Here is a 15,394-nt window from a genome sequence, read left to right as displayed (position 1 = left end):
GCATTAAGAAGTCAAATAACCATTACTTCCTACATTTTCTTTTTTGTTAGTATCAAGTTACATTCCAATTATCAATAAACCTACTTCTTGCTCAGATTATAAATCAAGTTTTTCAACAAATGTGATGGAAAAAACTTACTTATGCCCATCTAAATGATGATTCCAGTGAGAAAAAAAACCTGTCCGTTTTCCTGTGTAGGCAATAATTTTCTGGCGCATGTCAGATTTTGAATCTTCAAGATTTTAATTCAGCTCAATGGAAAAGATTTAATCCTTCATACAGGATGGACAGTAGCGGTCTCCTCTGCCTAGAGGAGAGCAGTAGTTCTAACTACCTTTTTCAGAAGACCTTGTCCTATGAGGTCTGTAGTAAGGATGCTAAGCTCCCAGATATCCTTGAACCTTTTCATAGTGTGTTTGTGGATTTGCAGGATCAGCAGGTACATGCATTTATTTACTGAAGAAAGACTGCATAGGCTGGGGTTGTTAGAAATCTCCTGGGTATTTATAAGCTCTGCGCTGCTGGTGACTTTGGCTTTGCTCATGTGTGCTGTCTCAGTAAACATCTTAAACATTTAGACTATCTCACACATTGTGAAGCAAATGTGAAGGTATGCCTTGGGGGATAGATGTGGAACTGTTTCAAGACAAAGCTTTTAAGCAGTGCAAACAGAGCAAGAGGTCTGTGTTCATCCTCAACCTCATGTCTGCAGATAAGTAAAGGTAAATGCTGAAAGCATTTAGAGAAGGAGAGGTTAGTGGATTTTCAGAGGTAGTGTTGTAAATTGTCTTTTTTTTTCCTCAAGTCTATGATATTGGACACTTAATAGGAACTAGAAGATGCTACCTTTGAGAGAAGCAAACACATCAGCTCTTGAGAAGTGTCTTGTCTGTGTACACACAGGAATGTCTTCCTGAGTTTAGACTCAGGAAAGCCAGGAGCTGGAGTATGTTCTGTTCATAGGTGTGTTTCAAGCTTGTTTGTGTACCCAGCTCCCAACCTTATACACTTCTTGCTGTGATCATGTTCAAAATTGCTGAACCCTGTTTTATAGGTTTCCTATAATTTCTGAGATTGTAGACTGATTGATTCAGGGTGGAAGGGATAGCAGCATGTCATATAGTCCACCTTCATGCTGAAAGAAGGGTGAGCACTTAATCCAAACCATGTTGCTTGGAGCTCTGTCCCCTCAGGTCTTGAAAGTTTTCATGGGTGAAGATTCCACAGCTTATCTGGACAACCTGTTCCAATGTGTAAGTATCCTTAAGACTGTTTCAAGTCTCGGTTTAGTCAGTCTTTCTTGGGAGACTGTCCTTCAAATCATTCTTACATCAGCAACATGAAGGTCAAGCAGTTGCAACCTGTTCACTGTCTTGACAAAACAGTGCTAAAGACTCACTTGGAATCTTTTCTTTGTGTGGTGTCAGACCTTCATCCAACTGTCAGTCTGCTGTTCATCCCAAATCCGTTCCCTGCACTGCCCGTACTGCAGTGACTCATGGTAAGACTCTGCTTCATTAGCTGCCATTGTAGCCGAGGCTTTTAAAATGCCAAGCTGTAGTTGTATCATCAAAGATGATCCAAGTGCATCCTGCTGAATTATCAGGTGGTGATTGTAAGCATCACAGCATACTCTTATCAGGGTAATTTGGTAACTACTGCATGTCAGGTTCTTGCTTCTGATCCATTTTTAGTGCATTTTTTCATTGTATATTTAAATTAGTTCTTGGTGGTATTTCTGTTGGCTTATTCTGTTTAGTGAAGTACTCAGCTATCCTGCTTCAGCTAATGTAGGAAAAGGTAACAAAAGGTCCTTACACTGATGAATGCTGCTGTTTCCATGCGCGATTAATGCATGTTCTTACAGTATACCACCTTCTGAATGCCGTTGTTTATTTTCTTCAATACAGGTGGCTTTAAAGCATCGTCACCAGAATGTTTCTGGCTTCTTTGTTATCTGAATATTGCAAGCCTTGATAATCTGAAAATGGAGTTTCCCCCATTTAATGCAGTCAAAAGAGAGATTGAGGGACGGGTCATAACGCAGATTTTTATTTATTTATTCTTCAAAAATCTGCACAAAAAAATCACTTTTCTGGAATCTTACTGCCAGTTGCAAAGCTTCATCTATTTTCTGTCTTAATATTTCTGCTCTGGAAAATAGTTTTACATAAATCTTGAACATAGAGCCCCTGTTTCTGTTATCAGCAAGGCATTTTTCAGGTTGCCATCAGAGTCAGGACTTGGGAAGGACCAGACTGTTGCAGGGTGAGTTTGGTATTCTTCTGTCACGTTCCTGGGACCTACAGGTGCATGTAAGACAACATGTGCTGTAGTAAGGTTGGGCATGTGAATCTCACTGACTGTGCTTTAGCACAGGCCATGCCACTGAAATGGTTGTACCATGTTCTCTGTTCCTATGGCCTTCAGGAAGGCATTTTAGTGTAGACACACCGATAGACCCAAACTGTTACACCCTCTGAAAAGTTCTGGTACTCAGCCTGCAACTGCCGGGTTAGGTCTGCACGTGCCACCTCTTGGAAGACACTGGGCTGGGGTTTGAAAGTGTTGGTAGACCCAAGCTGCTTCAGCTATTTGGGCACGTCTGTTGTACCACTGGGAGCATGTTCTGTAGCATTGTTACTGTCTGGGATTTTCCACTACCCAAGATACCTTCATTCTCTCGTTATGTAGGATAGTGGAGAGTTGATTGTATTCGGATCTTATTTATGGAGTATTTTAAGGACATTTGGGATAATTGAATGTGATAGGTGAGTAACAAGTCCTCAATACTGATTTGTTGTGTAGAGGCCCATGAAAGTACAATACAGTAGATCAAGTTTAGGGGTCAGTTGTGCATATGAGAACTAAAGAGTATTTATGGTACAGCTGGGAAACAGGTGAAAGTGACTTGGGGTTTTTAGGGGGTGTTAGTGTGTTTTGTTTCAGTTTGTTTTTTGAATAGAAAAGGAAGCATTGGGACACCAATTAATTGATTGAACCAGAGATGGAAGAAAGATGAGGAAGGCAGGGCTTGGGGGCAAGAGAAAAAAAAATTTGCTGTCATCTTAACTTCAGAAAGCATTCCCTTATTTTATGTATTAGAAATGTAATTCCTTTGTGAATAAAGTACTCTGTTTCTGTATCATAGCTTTTCATTTGCAGATAGATCCTTAATATATATGGCGTTTAAAGATGAGTGACAGTGAATTTGAGTAAATACTTTGTAGGAGGTTGTTTGTCTCGTTTAAATGTCTTGATGCAGTTAAACGATTGTTTCAGAGATCTTGGCACAAGATTTTGAATTAATGTTTGCATATTTGCCCTGAGCTGAACTGCTACAGGATTTTATTACTCAGATTAACAGGTGAATGTTTTGTGTTATAAACTGCTTAAAGTGTAAATCTGCTGAAAGTCAAAGCCACCTGTCTCAAACAAGCAAACAATATACCTTCGTCTCCCCATTAACCCAAATCAAAATAGATGAGGCAGGTAAAGGGTTTACTGGATAAAGGGTAGAATAGTATGCTTTTGATTAGTTGCTAGCAAGTAATAGTAGGAAAAGAAAGGATGTCCTGACAGCCTTTTGATTTCACAGACTACATTCTAAGCACGAACAATTCAGTTGATTGCTTTCTTTGAGGCCCAGATTGTAAACAGTCACTTAATAGCATCTTTAGGGCAGACGAGTCTTAACTGCATTAAGTATTGGAATATCACATTGCATTTCTTTTCTGTTAGGTCCTCAGGTTTTATTTTGCCTTTCATTTTACCTTGTTACAATCCTAATTTATTAATATATCCACAACTGGTAAAGTTGTTAAGCATTAGTTAAATTTATGCTCTGCAGAACTGTCATGTAGTTCTACACAAGAACTGAGAATGATGCAGATGTTAGGTATTTTGAAGACAAAGTTTGGTAGGTTAATAGGAGATGAAGTAAAATATCTGGCATGTCTCTGAACTGCTGAGGCATAATATTTAATATAAATCATACCAATGATTTTGCATTCATAATACCTGAAGTAACAAGCAGTATGCTCTGCCATGACAGGCATTTGGATCATGGGAGGATGCAGCTTGTAGTGAGTAGGGTGTCAGGCTCTTGATAAATGCTTACTGTGGATGCAGAAATGACACTGTGAAGCTGGGGCTGGTGGAAAGTATCTCCGTGCTGACGCTATTACACATTATAATGTATCATGTATCATATGACCTCAGGATAGGTGAAATGAGTAACTAACTGAATGATGAACGTCGGATCTGACCCAGAGAAAAGGAGTAGTAAGTACATTAGTGTGCTAGATTTTATCCTCATGGCTTAATGTTGAGAGGGCTCTCAATCTCCTCCATTCCTTACACTCTTGGAGAAGATGACAGTGAAAGCTTATTGTTTTGGGGCTTTTTTAATCCAGTAAAAAATGAATTCATTTACTGTCTGTGAATCGAGTGATGTGGAATCATGTTTGACATGTGGGTTTCTAAAAACAAAATACTTAATTGCTGGTTAAACAATAGGTTGTTTTATTTGATATCCGAAAGGGTAGGAATAATTTTACTGTCATCTGTTACCTCTAGCAATATAATTCATTAAGTTCACTGGTTCATTAAGTGTCTTCTATTATAAAACATTGTTTGATATATAGTTCTTACCAGACTTTATAGTTTTGTGGAAGGATTAGATTAAGGATGTTTTTACTAGTTGGTTGTTAGGCTAGTACACAGTTGCATCAGTTGCTAGCAAAGTCCTGGATGGTCAGCTTTAGTTCATGTGTTAGAAGTCAAAATCTGAAAACCACAATAGAGTACTTTGGATGTGGATAATGGGGATGGTGATGATGAATGGTGAGACTGTGAGTGGCTGTACACATACTCATGAGGGCACTTAACCCTCTGTGTTGTATTCACATGGTTCATTCACTTAGGACCATGCTTTTGCCTAAAAAGGTGTTTTAGTCTTCCTGCTCTCTATTTGTGAATGTTCTCGCTCCTTCCCTTTCGTTGGTCTGTTTGTGGAGCGTGTGGTAGGTCACTTCAGCTCACTGAAGAGCTAAAGCTAACCCCTTCAAACAAAACCAAATGATCTGAAAGGGGATAAGATGGATAGGACGTGTCCTCTAAGTGTATTTGTGGGTGCTTGTGTTATGTAAAGACTTCCATAAAATCAATATGAGTAGCAATTAGGGATTTCATAGATGAAAATCAAAGTTGGAAACAGTATGGAGCTGAATAAGATTAAAAGCTGTTTAAAGGTGGGGGCAGAGACCCAAAAGGCTTTTGTGTTTATTTTTTAATCTTAGGCTTTAAGTTTGCAGTTCCTGCCTTTGGTAGCAAGTATTGCCATATTTTGCATAGTGTTACCCTTTATTTGCACTTTTTAGTACCCAGTGGCCACACACAATGTAGAGTGTGGCTGATAAGTGGTGTGTTTTCTATGGATCCTGGAGTGGGTAATGGGGGTGTGTTGCAGTTTCACAAATAGATCCTTCAGCAGCAGAACTGACTATAGCAGCCCTGTAGATGTGCTATGTGGTAGATCCTTTGGAGATGGTTGTAGTGTAGCTGACAATCCTGATTTTTCATTCATATCAGTTCTTCAGCGTAGTTTACCCTGTGTCTCCATAAGTAATTTGCCCCAACATTGTGGGACGTGGAAAGACCAGCCCTGTGTGGAGGCTTCCTTCTTTTATTCACATGTTTGGCTGCTGTTCTGGTTAATGGTTAAGAAAAAAACCAACAGGATGAAGAGTCAAAATAAGACAGTTTTAAGCTTTGTAGACTTCCTTGCCTTGTTCCTCCTTTCCCCTCTCTGATCCTGCCTTTGTCATTCTATGTATCTGTGTGTGGTAAATGAGATGTCTGTACCACATGTGTTACAAATCAGTGTCTTTTGCTTTAGTTTTTACCAGATTCGTGCATCTATGAAAATTCCTCCAAGAGTTCCACACAAATTAGAAGCTAGCTTGTTACATGCAACTGGTAAGTGCAAAATCTTATAGTAAATGATGTCATTCTTTTGCCATGCTAATTAAGAGAGTGTGCTTTTTGTCTTATAGTGTGGTAACCTTTTCATTTTTTTTATTAACACAGTAAAAAGATAAATTGTTTTATGATGACCTGCTGAAAAACTAGCCTATGCTTAGCAGCAAGACTTAAAAGTTCATTACAGAATTTGTGTTACTGTTTTTCCCCTGTTGATTCTCTTTGCTGGTAGCAAAACATGGTATTTCCTTTATATTAGTGTCTTGTGTTTAAACTGATCTGCTCAGCCTTTTCCATGTTTCAGGCTAAGATGATGAAGGGCAGATCTCATTTAAGTAGATACCTCAAAGTAGTGGGGACCTTCAGGTACAGACTCTTACACAGATTACTAAGCCCATTCTTTCTGAAAAAAAAAAAGACTTTGAAAGGATCCAGTGTTGCTCTTTTCAGACTTGCTCTGTCAGTGTCTGGTGGCAAAGTTGAAAATTGATTTAACCTCCTGAAGAGAATTACCCACTCCCTCATCTGTTTTCTTTTTTTGACCTGGCACTCACTTTTGGTTTCTTTGTCCAGGCACACTGAACCCAGAGGAACCTGTTAGTGCTCTCCCAATTCTGTGAAGCCCACACCTCAGCATGCTGCATAAAACAAATTGAGTTTTCAAATGTCAGGCAAAATTCTTGGAATTTCAAGGAAGAAAAACCTACTACAGTCTGAGAAAATGTGATAAGAGGTTACCGAAACATGAATTTTGAAGGCTGTCTTAAATGTAACTCTGAGTAGAGCAACAAGGTAGATAGGAGTTCTAGTCAAGCTTCCTGAATGTTTCTTGGATTTGTATGAAATAAATAATTCTTACAAACCAGGATTACTCCAAAGGCAAAGTTTAGTGTGATTTAGGGAATTTAGCTGTGCTAAACTGATCCTTTTGTAAAACGTACTTTTTTTAATAGTGACACTTAATGATACGTTTACTATTTCATGGTATATTTTAGAATGGGCTTCAGGTTTGGGGGGTTTGTTTGTTTGTTTGTTTGTTTGTTTTTCCAGAAAGCTTTGGTCTTGTTAGTAAATTGTGACGTGTCACAAAATAAGAGCCTTTTTGTCCCTTATTACGAGGCATAAAGGATGCAAACATTAAGACCGTAGTTTGATGTGAGTTTAGATCAGCAGTGCTGTCAAAAATTAAATCAGGCTGTGACTCCCCCGCCCATTCCTTACCTTCAGACTGCTCTGTGCATAGCTGACCTTAAAAAGTAGTTCAGCCTTGTTGACTTCACATTGTGAGACCTTGCTCCCCACACAGATGTGGCTGAGCCTGTTCCTGGTGTCAGCTTTTCCTCTCTGACTCTTCTCTCACTTCTGAGGGTGCTGTTTCACATTACACTGAAGTCAGCAGAACTGAGGGCTGTAATTCGGAGCTGGACGCTGCATAGGAAGTGGGATCTCAGCCAGATATCTTTGTTACTTCTTTTTTATCAGACTGGAGTGGGAGATCCCTTCTGCTGATGCTGTGCGGCTGTATCAGATTACGTGTCATGTGAAACCATACCCGCTCTGCCCTTCACCTGTAACACATGACAGGGATGGATACAAGCTGAAAGTGGCATTATATATAGGGGAATTACACTTCAGTGGTTCAGCCTTTGTAAGCGTTTTGTCCAGGACACCTACACTGATGATATGTGTGAAAGTACTTAAGCAAAACCCTGTATTTTCACTTGTTTCTAGTTTCTCAGGGGAGGTTGAAGTTATAAAGATTAATTACAGACTGGGAATGTTTGTCAGGTGCAGTGATTTTCTATCAGAGAGAGACCCGTAGACCCCAAATCTGGAAAGCACAAACTTTGCAGATTTTTATTTTCTTTTGTGGATTCCTTTGAAGTAATTTATTAAGTAGAATCAAAAGAATTAACACCTCCACCCCCCCCAAAAAAAAAACCAAACCCAAAAAAACCCAAAACATTTTGCATTTACACAGTTTCTAAGACTTTGTGTTCTGTAAGAGGTTATTGCGCCTGCTTGTAGATGAGTGATAAGAATGTGTCAGTATTTCTGTTACTTCTGTTCTTCCAAGTTCCATCCTCTTTATGTGTTGTTTCAAAGGAATAGTGCCCATCATGATATTTCCTGTGTGATAACTCCTTGCTATTAAGCTAAATACTTCCTCAATAACTATTTTAAAGCATTCCCTTTCTCATTTCTTCTGCAAGTCTTTTAACCTTTTCTTGGCAAAGGATTCTCTAACAATTTATCACACTTTTCTGAACTCTTTGTGATGAGCAGCCACTGGACTGAAAGCGGAAGTGTCACATTGAATGAGAAATGTTAAGGTGATACACTTAGAACTGGTCTGGCTAGAGTAGTATCCGAAGATCTGGAAGGAAAGAACAAACCACCTTTGTTCTTGATTAATTCAGTGGAGTGGTATATGTCACTTAACCTCTTTGCCTCATCTGTAGGTAATTAAAAGAGTTCTCAGTGAGGTTAAACTTTGCAAAATCAACATGAATACTGGATGAAACAAGACAGATTTCAAGATTTTTATTAGAATTTTTGGTACCTAGAATGTCGTACTCCAACTTGGAATAAAGAAGAAATTCTTCAGTCCAGAACTTATATTAAAAGGAAATTATATTGAAAATACCAGTACAGTGTTTGTTTGAAACAAAATGTGCTCCTTCAAACTCCAGCAGTTGCTGACTGAAATGGAAACTGCTGATACTGCTGGTGTTAAACAGTGGTCATGAAACTGGTTGGAATGATACTTCAACTTATTAGCCTCTCTGGGGTTTCCAAATTCTAGGCCAATTATAGTAATACTTGTTTCTCTTCTTTTCAGGCACAGATCTTGCCTTTCCTGCTTCAATCCATGACAACATAGTCTGCAGTAAAACATTTCAGATTCTTTACAAAAATGAGGAAGTTTCTGTGAATGATGTGATGATTTTCAAAATAAAAATGCTGTTAGATGAGAGGAAGGTAATCTGCCATTCAACTTTACTATATTCAGACCATTAAGTCTTCGTTATGTACAGTTTGGACTAGTATAAATAAGGCATCTGAAAAGATTTCATGCTTCTACAATTTCTTTTTAGATTGAGGAGTCTCTTAATGAAATGAATTTTCTACTAACATTAGATCTGCACTTCACAGATACAGACTATTCGTAAGTTTAAATATAGAAGATTTTATTAAATCAACAGTATATGTTAACTTGTTAAACTGATTAAATCTGTATTACCTGTAGATGTAGCGTGTTCATATTAGGCATATATGAGGGTAAAAAAGAAACCCAGTGCTGAAGTCTGCTAAGATTTCATAACTGGTTTGTCTCTTTCTGATTTTTTATTTCAATCTGCTTTTCCTGGGGGAGATGTCATTGCATTCCAAAGTATAGACCTGTGCTGAATTGCTGTCTGCATTAGTTATTGATGACTTGCACTTTAAATATGATCATTATAATTGTATGTTCTTCTGTTTGAATTTCTTTTTAGACCAGATGACCTGAGCACACTACAGCCAATTAGTAGCCGAACTTTAAAGTTGCACTTTAACTTACACCGGGGCCTTCATCATTACATCAATGTTATGTTTGATTACTTCCACCTTTCTGTCATATCGGTTATAGTCCATGCTTCTTTGGTTGCTCTGCATCAGCCATTGATAAGGTAATCTCTTATTAATAAAATGCAGATAAATTATTGGGTTACAAAATTACAGTACTTAAGGAGTTAAATTTATGGCAAATATAGTTTTCTTCATGATGATTTTGGAGTTCAGGGCTCAGAGAGATAAGCAACTTCTTGTTTTCAGAGTTACCTGGAACAAATTTTGAGTTTGCTTTTGTTAGAAGTAAGAGTATGTAGTGCAAAAGAGATACCCAAGACCAGGAAAGAGGAGGAATGTGTAAGTATCTGTATTTCTACATGTATATTTATAGGTATAAATATTTAACATTTTCTTAAGCAGAAAGATCTGCTGCTCTCTCTAGTTAGTGACCGAAATAGGTGCCATTTAATACAAATAGGGTGTCTTCTGTTAGCTATTTTCACAGTTTTCAGTTATTAATGTGATGGCAGTGATGTTTGCGAATGATGCATTTACTGTTTCCTAAAGGAAATGGAACTGGAGAATTTCATTTTCGCTTTAAAAAAGCTTTTGCCTAATTTTTACTGACACCTTTTTATTTCATTGACTTGTGTCACCCTTTGCAATCTCTGTTTACTTTACTTCTCTATCTCAAAAGTAGGTGTGAAAAAGGGCCGTGTAGTGAGCCACACATAGGAAGTGTTCTCGGAACAGCTTTTTCTTTAGCATATCTATCTTTGTCTTCTTTCACAGCCTTCAGATACTACATGTTACTCCCCTCAAGTTTCTTCCTATTCAAACTCTGGTTGTGCCATAAATGTCCAAACCTTTAGCTTAAAGTATTCCCACTGCTTGTCCCTGTCTTCACATCATGGAAAGTTGTGTCTTTATGTGTGTTAGACAGCTGGTCTGTGCAGTAGGACCGTGCTGGTTTGGAGGATTCAGCTGGATTTTTTCTCTTTTGCCTTTTCTTCGCCTTCAAGTTGGGTTGTTTTGGTAATGAGTTTTAGGCATGGTTATATAGTAACTGAACCAGCACATCTGAAGGGATGGTGTGGCATTATTTGGGAGAGGAACTGGTAATGAGGAGGTAGGAATTATCTTAAGCTAGTATTGTTGCTGAAGATTTCATCTGATAAAATAATGTGCTTAAAGTAGCAGCGTGTGTTCAAAGTGAAAATTTTCACACTGTACCACAAGTAAAATTCAGGCATTTCACTTGTATTCATCCCATGACTGTAGGGTCAAACTTCACTTCATTGTTAGAAAACAAAAACCAGGTTTTGTTACTGATTCTCAGTCAGAAATGTATTTGTCCCTCCTGATGTTTTAAAAGGTTGCAGAAAATCAAAGCATTTTCGTACATTTTTTTTCTCCTCTCTTTCTGGCTTTTCAAGTTATGTTACAATTACTCTATTTAATTTTAAACCTGAACTTGATACAACTTGTGTAAGGAGGTAATGAAACAAAACAGCAACTTCCATGCTGCTTTTCTTATCTTTAGAGCAGAATGTTACTGCTGGCCACAAAATTACTTTAAGGATCCGAATAGTCCTTGAAATCTGTCGGGGGGGGGAGAGGAAGAAACCTTCAGATTTGCAGTGTTTTATTTCAGCTGGGCTACTCCATATCCAGCTCACTTTTCTGGAGCAATTTTTTCTGAAAAACCTGATCATTGCAGACTTCACTCCCTTTCGTCCTTTGGTCTTTCATGGGGCAACAGTTTCCTCCTCCGTTTGGGTCACACTCACATTACTGGTACCCCTTCCTTTCCTAGGGGGTCACTTTTTGAGTACTTTCTTTTTCAGAGTTGCGTCCACATTCACCTTGTCTTGGGAACAATCAGTATTACACTTTCCTTGAAAAAGAGGAGATAATTCCACTTGGTTACAGCCTTAGAGTCCTGTACAATCTATTCTTTTTATTAACCTGCCGCTGCTTATCTCTTTCTGCCCATTATCAAAAAGTCCATGCTTTCTGCATTCATTCATCTCTCACTCATTTTTCCTAGTTCTTTGTTCGTGCAAGGCTATAGTTGCAGGATGCTCTGTTCTCCCAGGGGTTCAGGATGGACTCTTCTCCTCAGTAGGCAGAGGTCAGGCATTCCGCAGGAAAACAGCAGCTGTAGTTTGTGTGACAGCTTTCCAGCTGCTTGCTACTGCTTCAATTTTATTGCTTCAATTAGTTGAAGTTTGCATTGGAAATGATGAGGAAGAGCTGGCACAGAGTCTCCTGGCACAAAGTCTGCTGACCTTCATGGTGAGAGATGGCAACAGAACAGTTGAGGGTAATAATTTCTTACATTTCTCCAACTAGCTGGAGAGTTGCTTTGAAGAAAACTGCTTCAGAAGCACTGTTCCCCTAGTGCAAGCACCAGAAACTTAACTGAGGTATCTGGCCCATCCTGAGGGCTTTTAAAAGGGCAGCCCACCATGCTAGGAACTTCCAGGATCATACTGAGGGTCCTTGTTTATACTACCTTTCAAGAAAAGTCAAGAATGTGTTTTAAGTATGATAGTTTTGTGACACATGGTATGTTCAAATTACTGGTTCATTTGTGGTTTTTTGCAGTTTTCCTCGCCCAGTGAAGAATACATGGTTGAACAGGAACGCACCAGCACAAAACAGGGACTCTGTGATTCCTTCTCTTGAAAGTGTGGTCTTTGGCAATAACTACACAAAACAGTTATCAGCAGATGTAAGAATACATCAATTTAAGATTTTCTTTGTATGTTGTTGGGCAGTGTGCGTTTTATCTTTTCTGCAGAAATATTACTTGATAAAGAATGAACTTTCTTAGAATTACTCTGGTTTGCCATGTAATATGGGAAATTAGAAAAAATTTTCCAAAAGCCTGTGTTATACTTCAGGAACACGCAGATGGAAAGCTTACAATATTAAGTGTTTAACGTTATTCTTTAATATATTGCAGTCCATTGAAAATCACAAAAATATGGATGAGGTTTGTGAAAAGAGGCAATTTGCTTATCCATCTCTTTTGTTACTCTGTTAACACTTCATGCATTGTACAAAATTAATATGAGCCTTATCGATCTTCTTTTTTTTTTAGGGTTGCAGTTTTATTGTTTCAGAGTCTTTTCTCAGCCATGCTTATAATTTCCACTACACGCTTTGTGCCAGTTTGCTGCTTGCTTTCAAAGGGTTGCATAGCTATTTTGTTATGATAACAAAGGAGCTCCCCTCTTCTCACCGCATTGAACTGGGTATGTAGAACTTAATAAAATGCATCACTTTCTGTCAATATTTATTAAGAATACCACTCTTCTAGACTAAACTGGCGTTGATTGCATACATCTTGTAGATCTAAAATCTTTTTGCTTGAGCTGAGCTGGAATTAATAACTTAAAAAAAAAAAGAAGCAAGTACTGTCAACATTACTAATAAAATGAGGAGATAGCAGCCTGATTTTATGCAAATATTTTCTTGTTGGTCTTTATTTGCCCTGTTATTTCAAACCACTGTGTTTAGTGGTGAGAAAGTTAGAGAAATTTTGAATCTGAGCAGCATGCTGTACTTGTTTGGTTTTTATAAGGAAACATTGTATAGTTGTGTAAAAATTGGAACTCTCTAAGCTTTGATTTGAGAAGAATATTATAATGGAAACTTATCTGAAAAAAGACCTACAATCAAAAATTGCTGCTGGCTCAGGTTTTAGTGTAACTTTTAGGCAGACTTAGTTACCAAAGAATTAGGAAAACATTTGAATAGACAAGAACTGTTTCTATAAAACTGAGTAGTTAAAATACAGTTTCAGAGAAGCTGTTTCTTCAATAAAGTTAAAATTAAACTCTTACAGGGCAGTCTCACAGAAAGTTAAGTTCTGTGGCAATTAAGACTTCTAGTAACTACATTTCTTAGAAGTAACTGCAAAATTGCTACATTAAATGTAATGTATAGAAATGTACATTGCATTTCTGTAGAACGCAGGTATATTAGAGAGCTTAGCCTCAACTTGTGAACTAGGAGGGCAGTGGAAGTCAAAAAAGAAAAAACATTAGCATTATAAAGGATGATTTAGACTTTTTCCTCATCAAGCTTCTACATTTTTAGTCATGTAAAGTTCTATTTAAATCTGAAAATAGATCTTTTGGACTTTACATTGATTTCAGACAGCATTTATTGATTTTTTTTCTTTTTTTTTTTTTTTATATTGTTTAATTTTACCAGTGTCAAAACTAAGCATTATGAAACAGTAAGGTTGGAAATTGAGATATGAAAGCTATTTTTAAAATGTGATGTGGTCAATTGGCGATTCAAACAAAAAAACATTTCACTTGTATATTACAAAACGCAAAGCTATTAAAAATGAGGGAGGGAGTGCATTACAAATCTGAGCATAGAACAGTACCAAAAGCTGAAGCTTTTTCTTCATAGAAGCAAAAATACTGCTACAGTTACAGTGCAAAAAATATTTGTGTGTCAGTTATCTTAATCTTGATGTGGAGGGGAACACCCTATTAAAGGAATGACTCAACTCTCAGTCTTCCTTTTAAGGACAAAATGTGCTTTTTCCCAGATAGAATCTATTAGCACTGCTGTTGTTGTAAGGCTAGGCTTGCACTAAATCTTGGTACTTCGGTGTTTCAGATAGGACCTTCAATTCCCCTAAAACATTCCTGCAAAATATATATATAATAGAAAAAAGCCAGCCATTGAGTTTCATAGTTGGGTTATATCTTTCAAACCTCATTGAAGTCACCAAAAATTGAAGCTTTTCGTAAGCTTCAGTGAACTTGAGTCAGACCTTTTGTCATTTCTGTGGGTAATTTAACTTACCTTTAGAAATGCAAGCTTGAACAGCAATGCTCAAAATAAATACATGAGGAGAAAATTACTACTGACTTAACATTCATTTGTACATATTTTGCTGACGGTTTGTTTCTTGTGGAATTTTTATTTCTTTTTAAGTGTCTGCTAGAACTACTTTTTTTTCTTATTTGTAAATCTGTTTCATTTATTTCGGTTAATTTTTATGTACGTTGGGACAATTAATAGAACAAAAAGGACTAATAATGTAAATATTAATTAAGCTACTGTTACCTTTTGCTCATGAAAAATAACTAATGCCTACCATTAATGCTAATTTTTCTAAAATTCATCAACATTAAAGTATAAAAGCTGTGTTTCTGTGATGTCTGTAAAGAAACTGAGGCTCTTTGGACTTCACAAAGTACACAGTTGTCATTTGCATTTATTTTTCATTTTTAAAGTAAATGAACCATTTTGTAGTGGAGATCTATGTCAGATGTTTAAATGCGCATTGCAGAAAAAAAGTTTCAAGTCCTGTTTAAATCCCAGAATCATCACTTTTTTGTTTTAAATTAAATTATTACCTCTTTAATTTTGTCTCTTTTATTTGCTTTGCTGTTGCTCTGTCGTGTAATTTTAACACAACACAGTGATTTTGCAGAAGCATGTGCAGACAACTGTGGGACTCCATAAGTGTAATTGAGCATTTAAGTATTATTGGTTTCAGGAAATAAAATATGCTAGCTCAATGTATATCACAAATCGTCTAATCTAGAAACTACGCTAAAATTATATGCTTTCATGTACTGATCTAACTGCACTAATTGCTAGGCTAGCAATAAGCTTTTTTACTAACTTTAAGGCAAATAATAAATCTCAGATGAAAAAAGGAGTGTAGTAACTAGCCATGTGTGTGCAATCCCTATAACTAGCCAAGGCCAGCATGCAGGTCCTTTATGAACGCCTTCTCAGAAGAAAATATCCACGAACCCAGAGAGACGCCTACCTAGGTATGTTTTCAAAGCAGGTGATATAACCCCTCAGATTTTT

At 37.4% G+C, this 15,394-nt stretch overlaps 1 protein-coding gene across 10 annotated transcripts in view; it reads left to right on the top strand.

Moving 5' to 3' along the window:
- The window catches only part of FAM135A (family with sequence similarity 135 member A), a 91,063-nt gene that overhangs the window by 34,881 nt on the left and 40,788 nt on the right, over positions 1 to 15,394 (top strand). For 5 of the 10 annotated variants that reach the window (XR_003991986.1, XM_030490443.1, XM_030490446.1 and 2 more), the window contains 7 exons: positions 5,901 to 5,980; positions 8,826 to 8,965; positions 9,082 to 9,152; positions 9,481 to 9,654; positions 12,146 to 12,272; positions 12,645 to 12,798; positions 15,277 to 15,354. Coding sequence is in view for 8 of the 10 variants with exons in the window: in XM_030490443.1 (XP_030346303.1) it covers positions 5,901 to 5,980; positions 8,826 to 8,965; positions 9,082 to 9,152; positions 9,481 to 9,654; positions 12,146 to 12,272; positions 12,645 to 12,798; positions 15,277 to 15,354 (824 nt within the window). In the remaining 2 variants the exon portion in view is untranslated. Of the gene's footprint in view, positions 1 to 5,900; positions 5,981 to 8,681; positions 8,966 to 9,081; positions 9,153 to 9,480; positions 9,655 to 12,145; positions 12,273 to 12,644; positions 15,355 to 15,394 lie in introns of those variants that run through there. The other 5 variants (XR_003991987.1, XM_030490444.1, XM_030490448.2 and 2 more) reach the window with 3 other exon arrangements.

The sequence above is a fragment of the Strigops habroptila genome, chromosome 6, assembly GCF_004027225.2.
Source record: "Strigops habroptila isolate Jane chromosome 6, bStrHab1.2.pri, whole genome shotgun sequence".
Taxonomy (NCBI): domain Eukaryota; kingdom Metazoa; phylum Chordata; class Aves; order Psittaciformes; family Psittacidae; genus Strigops; species Strigops habroptila.
The sequence above is the reverse complement of the archived record's forward strand: the minus strand, read 5'-3'. Positions and strand labels throughout refer to the sequence as shown.